The sequence below is a fragment of the Papaver somniferum genome, chromosome 6, assembly GCF_003573695.1.
Source record: "Papaver somniferum cultivar HN1 chromosome 6, ASM357369v1, whole genome shotgun sequence".
In the NCBI taxonomy this organism is placed as follows: domain Eukaryota; kingdom Viridiplantae; phylum Streptophyta; class Magnoliopsida; order Ranunculales; family Papaveraceae; genus Papaver; species Papaver somniferum.
In genome coordinates, this window is record NC_039363.1 from 118,366,115 (window position 1) to 118,377,081 (window position 10,967).

Genomic DNA, 10,967 nt, shown 5'->3' on the forward strand with positions numbered 1-10,967 from the left:
CCAAACTGCGGATTAAGTCAAACTTACATCGTCGAACTAGATAATCACGTAATAACTATGGATTTTGATTGATAATTCATGGAAATCAGGAGGCCAGTCATATCCAGCAATTTCGAGCCTCACACTGTTTACACACCAATTTTATGAAGTTGTGTTAGATTTTTGTTATAGGGAAGGAAAATTTCTTGTTTGGTCCTAGGCCCATATAGTTATTTATAGTAGGGTCCAACCGGAATTTTTTTTTATCCGGAGGTCCAAAATTAATTAAAACATGGAAATGTCTATAATGCCCATTACTACCAAACGTGTGTGTCTACACTGCTTACAAATTTGAGTACATATCTGGTACACTGCTTAAAAATTCGAGTACATATTTGCTACACTGCTTAAAAATTCGAGTACATATTTGCTACACTGCTTACAAATTTGAGTACATATCTGTCGTACTGCTTACAAATCCGATTATATATCTGAATGCTTACAAATTCGAGTACATATTTGCTGCACTGCTTCTAGGTAGAGTACAAATCTGTAAGAATCAATGATAAATAAATTAGAAAACGTATTACATCACATACATTGTAGGATCATACAATGTAGCAACCCAACCTTCTATGTTCCTCCAAATCCATTTGCAGCACACCTTCTTTCAAACACACGTCACAACCAATTTGTAACTTCATCAAGACCACCACCAATTTCACAAGCTTGCAAATCTGAACCAACGACAACTCATGTTCCTGTCATTCAAAATCTGTCATTTCTTGCAATAAGTTCTGAACTGCAGCTCCAGATCATCTCCATATCCAATTCCAGTACTGAATCAAACGTAACAAAGAGCATCTATTTCAGTATTTCATATACGTACTGAATCAAACATAACAAGGAGCACTTCCTATGAGTATGCGATATTTGTACTGAAGATTCATGAACTACAGATCAACAATATGACAACAACAGGTGACAGATCTATGAAAAATAAGAGAATCGAAAGACATATTACAGTATTTCACATAAGTACTGAAGGGTAATACTAAAAAAGGAGCAAAAACACAGCAAATAGCACTTCCTATCAGTATTATACATACATACTCATGGATCGAACCAAAAAAATTGGAAAAACTTCAAATAAAACAAAATTAGAAGAGTTTTGTATCAGTACGCCATATATGTACTGTCAATTCATACACGAAAAACAACTGTAACAAACCTAAAAAATGTTATAATGTTGAACCAATGATAAATCACAAATAACCGCTACAGTTTTAGTTACCTGTAACCCTGGGAAAACAGCATTGTTAATCGCAAATTCCATATCAACCCAAAGAACATGATCTTTCTTGAAGAAATCATGCCACCTCTGGGACCTCGTAATGACTGCAAATTGAAACAGAAGACATAGTAAACAACATGACCCTTGAACCTAAACCAATAAAAACAAATGCTGCTTGTGTTGGTGTCAGTAGTTGCAGTCTTGCAGACTTCATGAATGGTACTAGGTGTGCCCTGTGAGTGGTGGTTGTTACAACATCACAGTATTCAAATGGGTCGGCAAGTACAGATGCAACAACGAGACCACTTATGTGAGCCATATCCATCATGAGAAAAGCCCCAACAGAATCTGCAATCTTCAAGAAACATAGCAGGAAAGGGAATTAGGTGTGCGTAATGGGTTAACTAGTCTGATTCTATGATCACTAAGAATCACAACTGTTGACAATCAAAAGATATGTGTATACCTTTCTCATTCGAGGATAATCGAAATCACGAGGATAAGCACTAGCACCACCAATGATGAGTTTTGGTCGAAAGAGGGTGGCAGTTTTCTCAAGCATATCATAATCAATAAGGCCTGCAAGTGAATTTGGTAATGAATTCAAATTATCAACGAATTATAAATGAACAACAATAGACCACATAGACATTACACAATATAAGAATGCAGAGCAGCACCTGTTGATTCATCAAGACGGTAGGGCATCGATTCAAAATAGATCGAAGTCCCAGATACCCGTCTTTTAGGAGTCATAAATCCATGTGACAAGTGACCTCCATGAGGAAGATCCAGACGTTGTGCCAGTTACATGAACAAATTAATACAACCCCATATTTTGAAAGGAGAGTTGATTACATCCCTTAGGGGTTCAAAACTGATTTCAAAAAATTGGAGAGAAAGAGAAAGAGGCCTCAACTTACCATAATACGGTCATGTGGGTTGAGAAGTGCAGTGTAAACTTCAAAGTTAGCAGGAGAACCAGACAGAGGTTGGACATTAACTTCTCATTTCTTTGGGTCTAAGTGAAATGCAGCCAAAGCCCTTTGTTGACAAAGTGTCTCTAGCTCATCAATGTACTCATTGCCACCATAGTACCTACATTGCGGAATGAAATGATCAAATGCATTTCAATACAAATACAGGAAAAAAATATAACATTAAGCACCATCTTTACCTTTTACCATGAAGCCCTTCTGAATACTTGTTTGTGAGACAAGAACCCACAGCTTCCATCACTGCGCGAGATGTAAAATTCTCTGAAGCAATGAGCTCCAAGCTGTTAAACTGACGATTCTTCTCACTATCAATTATTGAACGTACTTCAGGGTCTGCCTAACTTGAGAAGGTAATCTATCCGCAGTAGTAGTACCCAACTTGGGAAAAAAAGTTGAAGAACCTTTAGTAAAAAGATTGGGTTGTTGTACAACAGCACCCATTATTGCATCTCCACTGTATGCCTGCATCTTCTTCACTTCTCCTTAAACATAACAAGGAGCACTTCCTATGAGTATGCGATATATGTACTGCAGATTCATGAACTACAAATCAACAGTATGACAACAACAGGTGACAGATCTATGAAAAATAAGAGAATCGAAAGACATATTACAGTATTTCACATAAGTACTGAAGGGTAAGACTAAAAAAGGAGCAAAAACACAGCAAGTAGCACTTCCTATCAGTATTATACATGCATACTCATGGATCGAACCAAAAAAATTAGAAAAACTTCAAATAAAACAAAATTAGAAGAGTTTTGTATCAGTACGCCATATATGTACTGTCAATACATACACGAAAAACAACTGTAACAAACCTAAAAACCATAAAAGCGTCAATCAAATCGATTTGATTATCAGAATACAATCAAAAAACAAATCAAAAGAAGAAAACCGAACAAAATAATCAAACAAGATGATTAGAAAGCATACCTGGAAACAGAAAACAAATATTCTCCTCGTAAATCATAAGAATTTTATATTAGTACACCAAATATGTACTGTCAATTCATACACAAAAACAAACTGTAAAAAACCTGAAAACATAAAAACGTCAGGAAAATCGATTTCATCTTCATAATACAATCAATAGAAGAAAAACGAAAAAAATAATCAAAGAAGATGATAAGAAAACATACATGGAAACACAACAAATCTTCTTGTCGTAAGTCATAACGATGCATCTTCTTCTTCATTCAAAATAAGCTAGGTTTCTGTCAATACAGGATATACGTACTGTGGTTTCATACAAAAAAACAAATCTAAAAACAACAAAATGGAACTAGTTAGATCAAATCTAATAACGAAATGAACCAAAAACGTGATTATTCATCTAGATCTAGTAAATAATCAAGAAATCAAACATGGAACTAGTTAGATCAAATCTAATAACGAAATGAACCAAAAACGTGGTTATTCATCTAGATCTAGTAAATAATCAAGAAATCAAACATGGAGATCAAAATCTTAATCAAACACCACAACGATTAGACCATGGATCGAACAAAAAAAACTGGAAAAACTTCGAATAAAACTTGCAGAGCTCGAACAAAAAATCGTTGTGATCATTATATCGTAAGAACAAAAAATCCACCTACCGATTACACTTGCAGAGCTCGAACTCATGAATCGAACAAGGACCTCAAATAATCTTCACTTGCAGAGCTCTTCTCTGAAAACATAAATTGAGAGAATGAAAAAGAAACGAACGTGTTTCTTAGCTTAAAAAACTTGCAGGGTGTTTTGGGAATTATGATAATACGTCACATGTGTCCCGCACGTGTACAGGACCTAGGCTTAAAAAATTAGGTCTAGTTTCATGTTTTCTTTTAATTATGGACCTATGCTTACTGGGCGTTAGTGGGTGGACCTGCCATTAACTAAGACTACCATAATAATACCTATTGGTAATTCCTAGTATAGGGAAAGCTAAAATGGAGGGGGAAAGCTGAGATCAAAATGGGCGGAAATAAAGACTTCTCTCGGCTCCGTAAACTCTCAATCACAGTTTAGTTTTTTAGCCCGAGTATTTTTGGTTTTTCATTTTTGAATGTAACATAATCTTTAAACTAACCTACGTCTTATTCTTCATCAGAAAAAAAAAACCTATGTCATAATCTTTCTTTTTCGTATGCATATTGGTACTCTATTATCTAATTTCACGATTGTGAATCATAAACTAAGTCATCTAATTTTCATTATAGTTTCAAGAATGGTAATTAATGATCAACTAATAATGGAGAGAAAATTGATGCGATGACAGTGTATTGATGGTAATGTTGTTGATAATTAAAACTTGATGTAAAATTATATTTGCATCCTAGATTAATCCTCTTCCGAGTAAAACTTGATGTAATTGTGGGCACCCAAAAATCAGTGATTATTCAGGATATATAAGAAATTTATTTTCATGATCAAAAAATATAAAATCCCTAATTATTAATAAAATAATTTACATTTACACCATGAATCTTAGTGTTTTGGAATACAACTTTATGTGGTACAAGAACGTACCATGAACATCAGATCAGTGGCGATGATAAGCTAATCAAAAAACTGTATTGAACTGTGCCTACGTGGTGGTATTGTTAATGGTGAATGTGGTAAGAATTGAGAGAAGATAACTAAAAGTTAGGGATTGTTTTTCTATTTCCACCTTCGTTGACTCTAAGTCAATATAATATGACTGAAAGTCAGCTTTCCCCATAACAAGAATCTTGTGTTAAGGTGTTGACATTTAAACAACCTCATGTGCAACAGGACCACTTCCTAGAAAATCGATTATGTAGCGCGGATTCGTCCATCAGCAGTACTTCAAATTTCCATGGTATTTAGAAGTTGCAGAGGCCCGATTATATACCACGGCATAGCAAGGGTCCCCAAGGGGACCGCTTTCCTGCAGTCATTTTGAGGCTAGACCTGGAGTATTGCCATTTTGGCCTACGGATTCGGCTATTTTCGAAGTTTTTTAATGGTTGTACAAGGTTGCGTGAGATGCTGGACACAACAACTAATACTTCCACATAACTTCAAACGGGTTAAATGGCTAATTAGGCAAATCAATAATAGAGCACTTCATGTGAACACACGCTAATTTTGAACAAACAGTTACGATTGGAACTGGATGCTATTCGCACGACTTCCTCAATCCCTCACGACACAACTGAAACTCAGATCTCGTAATCCATAACACCCCATTAATTAATAACCCTATATGTTTAAAATCTCATTATATTATCTATAAAATATCAGACTAAAAATAAGATTTAGTACCACTAGACACGTCGGATAACGGATTAGCATGAAGGCCACGTAATCTCCATTCACGCCATCATCACATGAGTGCACCTAATGTTAACTGGCTATATTACCCCCTGTTTGTGTAATTTTTCAACCTTCCTTTCCGTGATTTAACTTTAAAACACAAATTAAACCTCATGTTTTAATACGTCTTAAGACCAACAAATCCTTAGTTTTCCGTAATATTAAATTCTAGCAGGCAGAAGATTTGTTGCTCAGTCATAATTCCGAGTTTTGACCCCTCCACTCCTTCCCTTGGCCCCTTTATATATATAAGCAGCATACCAACAACAACCACCATGATCAAAATCATCTTTCCATGAAAAATTCTTAAATTCCGAAATCTTTCTAATCAATACACAAGAAAAGAACAAGAAGAAAGATACAGAGATTTTTATTTTTTTTAATCATCAAAAATGAAGATGAAGATATTTTCGTTTCTACCGAAATCGGCAACTGTTACATTTCAACAGAATCCGGCTCCATATAGTCCAGGTAGAGAAAACAACCACAAGCTCAAGTCCTCCCATGTAAACAAAGGATTTTCAGGTCAGTTAATTCCAGATGAAGCTCGGAGGAAATCGTCTTCTAATGATAGAAGTTTTGATTCAACTCAAGAACCAACTTCACCAAAAGTTTCATGTATGGGTCAAATTAAACTCAAGAAAAAAGTGTATAATTCTAAGTCTCCTAATAAAGAAGAACAGGATCATCAAAAGAAGATCAAGAAAAGGACCAAGAACAAGGAGAATAAACCATCCAAAACTAGTGAAGAACTACCTGCAACAGCTTCTTCTAAAGTTTCAAAAGCAGAGAACAAGAAGAAATTTGATTCTATGGTTTCTAATAATAAGAAACAACAACCATCTCTAGCTAATACTAAAGCTGCTCCAAGTTTAGATCAAATGAAGCGATTCGCTAGCGGTCGAGAATCATTAGCAAATTTTGATTGGAGAGATTTCCATGGTGATGATGGTCAAGAAGATGAAGTTTTTATTGCACATTCTGCTCCTTTAATGATGGGTGGAGGTGGAAAAGTTGCTATGGAACCTAAGAAAGAAATTAATCTTTGGAAGAGAAGAACTACTACTCCTCCTAAACCTCTTCAAATCAGTGTTACAAACAAAGACAAGTAAAACCATTTATATTCTCTTATTTAGTTTTTATTAATGTTGTTAATAATTTTGTAACTAGAATTGAAATCTATTTTACATGAGATGTTCATACGCAAACTTTGAGCAAGGTTGATTTAAACGAAGGATTTGGAAGTTCTAGTCAATGACTCAATTTTAGCCAAAGATTGAATATTAAACGAGTTAGGTTGTTAATTACTTAATTAGTTGTGTTAACCTTCTCTTGTAACGTATATATGTGACGCGCCTGGACAACGATGATTCGCATCTGCATTAGGCTGAAATGATACGCTGTTGCCCAAATCTAGCTAGATGGCGCATAAAGAAAAGAAGAATGACAGGAGGGCACACATATTTTTGGGAACTTGATGAGCCAACTTTAATCGAGCCAAACAAAACGAACACTTTGTCCTACACTCTTATGACTCAAACGGGCTTAGCTAGGTTTGTGCAAACCGAGAGAGAATTTACTTTGAGGATTGTAAACTAGATCCTTCTCATCATGCCTTTGCTAAGTTAATTAGGGAATCTTCTTCATTAGATTACTTTTCTTGTCCTTGTAACTTGTGCAGTAATCGAAGTATCTTGTTAACACCAGCATAAACGGATCTACGAGAATATAGTAAATTTGTTCTTATGCGTAGAGAAGAGACGTCAAGGAGACTAAAGCAAGACAAAAAGTAGGAGCAGCGAAAATCTCTAAATATTGAATTATTATTAAAAAAAAGAAAGAAAAGAGATGGATGCGCCATTGAGACACCAAATTTGAATTTTTTTTGAATGTACCAATGCCTTTGTTTAGGTGAAATTGTGGCAACCTAGTGGATTCCAAAAGTTGAAAATGATCACAGATATTTATTGATTGATGGAATGGCCTTTAAGATACTCATTGACTCTCTTGGACAATGTCTCGGAAGTGCGTAGAAACAACTCTAGCACTTGATCGTGTTTGTTGTGGTGGTAGGGCTATTGATTCAGGATTTTGTCCCCATAGATTTCAGCTTCACCTTTTCATATGTTGATGGTCAAGTCCATGGCGCTGATGTTGCCACTCATCAAGGTGTTTGAGATGTTCGAAAAGTCGCCAAACAGGTCACTCAACTGGATAGACTTCACACGATTACGGGATCTATTTGGCGTCCAAATCATTGCCCTGTTTATCAGGGTAACTGTCTTAGATCTAAGATGTCTGTATGTATTCTTTTGGGTGAATGATAAATTCAGAAATTAACAACCTGTACAACTGTGGGTACGTTTAGGAGATTTTTCCAGGAAAATTGGTCAATGGACGAGTTAAAATCACAGGATTTGCAGAAATACGAGGAATGCTAGTAATAGAGCCACGTGTAATATGAGTATAAAGTCTTCGTCCAATGTGGTGTGCAGGTGGAAGTGGAACATTACATGGACATATCCACATTAACCGGGACGGGCCCATGAAGGGACCAAAATCAAGTTATAGTCCGTCCTTCATTTCCGCCAAATTCACTTTTCAGGAATTAATTTCATGTATGTAAGTTGTTTATTGCATTGTCGCATTGGAGGAAAAAAATAGCCTATGTGATTCGAGTTTTAACTCAGTAATATGGAAGGAAATAGGCGCTATAAAAGAGGAAAGAAAGAAAACCATTGACTGTGGCGGAGCCAGAAACTAGATTAAAAGGACGCAAATTCTTGTTAAACATAGCAAGAATCAAGATTAGGTTTGGAGGAAATTTTGGGTTTAAAAATGTAGACTTGATCAAAGCCTAATGGATAGGGGTAAAAAGTACATCCCCTTGTTATATCTGCTAGATTCGCAGCTGATCACGAGTACAAATAAACTCTATAAAGCCTAGATCATCTCCGAATTATGAAGGATTTTATATGTTATAAACCTAAATGTATCAAGATCACACTCCATAAAATGCACTTTGCTTAATCAAAATCTTATGCTCAACGATATCTGGCTTAGTTCTAAAGACTATGTTATTTCTCTTCCTCCACATCTTCCAGATTATTATATAACCTTCTTACTTCTTCCTACTAAGACATTTGTACCTGAATCATGAAAATGGTGTACAGTTGTCTCTGGCGTTGGCAAAAAAAAAATGGAAAGCCTTGATAAGATAGTCCTACAACTCAAAAGAATAAGAGCGGTACTATAATAAGTGATATACAGTTTCCACTTCTAAATTACAGACAAGATATTCTTTTATGTCTACATTTATTCCTCTATGGCGCAACATGACTCTTATAGGTAAATAGTTATGGAACACTACCCATAACATAAAACTTAACTTATTTGATATTCCTCTTCTCCAAAGATAGCAGGGGAAAGTTGTAGTCTGAAGTTGCACCTTACAAAACTTTGGAGCTGGAATTTTGCAGAATATCTATTTCGTCATCTCCTTTTACCAATTGGAACGGAACCCAAATTTCTCTTTAATAGATCTCACTTCAGTTGTTCATTTGCATTCAATTGGATCTTTTTAAATGCACAATACCATCTGCCATCCCTAATTGAGTCCTCCACAAATATTTGTTTCTCTTTAACAACTTTGAAAATGGTATGGGATAAGTCTTTGAAACAACTGATGTCTAGCCATTTATCATACCAAAACCTTATTCTTCTTCCACTTCTTATCCTAAAAGAAACATGTCGCTATACTTCAGGTACAAGTTTGTTGACATTTCTCCAGAGACTTGATTTATTGTATGAAAGTCTGGTTGGTTGTTTACCAAGTTGTTTCACTGCTTTTAGCTCATAAAGAATGTGATTGAGCATATGCACATGACTAAAATAAAACTGATTACAAAGTACAACTATCTTCCCATCCTTGTGAGCGTTCACAGACATTCCCTCTATAAGGTTGTTGGTACGTATGAGAATTATCACAAGGTCTTGCAGGGTGATTATAGCCAAGATATTAGTTTCAATCATACACCACATATCACTGGAAACTACAAGTATGAGAATTAAATTGATTATGTACGGTCTTGTGAACCATATATGTTGTTCCCAAAAGGAAACATATTGAAAAAAACTTACGCTCACAACTTACTTAGAGTACTTACCTCTTGTTCTAGACAACCGATTAATACCATATGATAGTGTCTGTAACGGCTTAATAAAGTTTGGTGTTCAAAGCTGGACGAGGACTCGGGATTTTTTTGCATACGCGGTTTTCCTCATTAACAAAACTTATAATGTCTTGTGTTTTTACTTTTCTGTTTATAATGTTTTATCTTTATAATAGGAATAACACAATTAGTACGCATTCAATCTAGGTAGTTTATCAATAACGAGACTTGTTCTTGTTGAATTCGTATCTTGAAAGATAGATAACAAGTTTCATACTTGGGAAAATTTGGATCATCTTGATTCAGATATTGATTTGTGAGATCTTCCAAGAACTCTTTTACACAATCATGTTCACGGATTTCTTAATCTAGACATATTGATTTTGGAAGAGAAAAAGAAAAACTTTGTATACTTATTGTTCAAGGATCTTTTAATTATATATACTTGTAATTTTATTAGGTTTTGTCCATACAGGTTGCTGAACGAAAAATTTGGTGGTGTACTTGGTACCCTCTCATTTTCAAAGAGGTATGAAATTTTTTGAAGTGAATGAATATTCTTTTTTGAGAGTTAAAGTTATCAAAGGAAAATTTAGTCTTCGTTCAAGAGATCCAAATATGTGAAAGTCATGCAACATCTTCATGAAATCTATTTTTATGATATTCTAATATTTCTTGCAACATTCAGTTAGGAAACTGTCAACACCTAGAGACTTGTTACATCTTGTTTCTCAACACCTAGAGACTTTTTGATGACATTTAAGGATTTTTATTCTGAAAAATCTCTTTCAAACCATCACTTGGATTCTTCACATACCTTTGGAAAGTAAAGAGAATCAAGAGAAGAAACTATACATAACTATATTATCATAAAATATATCAATATAGTAGTTTCAGACTTCTTCTTTGACATTCACAATTTTCCCCATGTATTTAAAGTATTGCAATTGTGTTTCTTTTTCTTCTAGAACTTAGAATTCTATGTATATAGCCTGTAATTAGGCACTTTACCTAATACCATACCAAATAAATATTTAACCCATTTATATAACTGACTTATGAATGTAAAGTGCAGTCTATTGGAAAAGAAACTTGATTCAGTTGTCGAAATCGGCATGTATTTTTTTTTTCTCTAATATGAAGAAAGGTTTAAATAAAATTGTGTGACCAGTATTATTGAAAAGATTTTTTTATTTT

The 10,967-nt window shown here is 34.8% G+C and overlaps 1 protein-coding gene across 1 annotated transcript; it reads left to right on the forward strand.

The window, feature by feature from the left end:
- Positions 1-5,743: 5,743 nt before the first annotated feature.
- LOC113289028 (uncharacterized protein At1g76070-like) lies at positions 5,744-6,910 on the forward strand. Its single transcript, XM_026538185.1, has one exon. The coding sequence runs from the start codon at positions 5,991-5,993 to the stop codon at positions 6,708-6,710; it is 720 nt and encodes a 239-aa protein (XP_026393970.1). The 5' UTR covers positions 5,744-5,990; the 3' UTR covers positions 6,711-6,910.
- The last annotated feature ends 4,057 nt before the right edge of the window (positions 6,911-10,967 follow it).

Excerpts from the sequence above, each read along its gene's own strand:
- LOC113289028 (XM_026538185.1), top strand. The coding sequence starts at position 5,991 with ATGAAGATGAAGATATTTTCGTTTCTACCGAAATCGGCAACTGTTACA.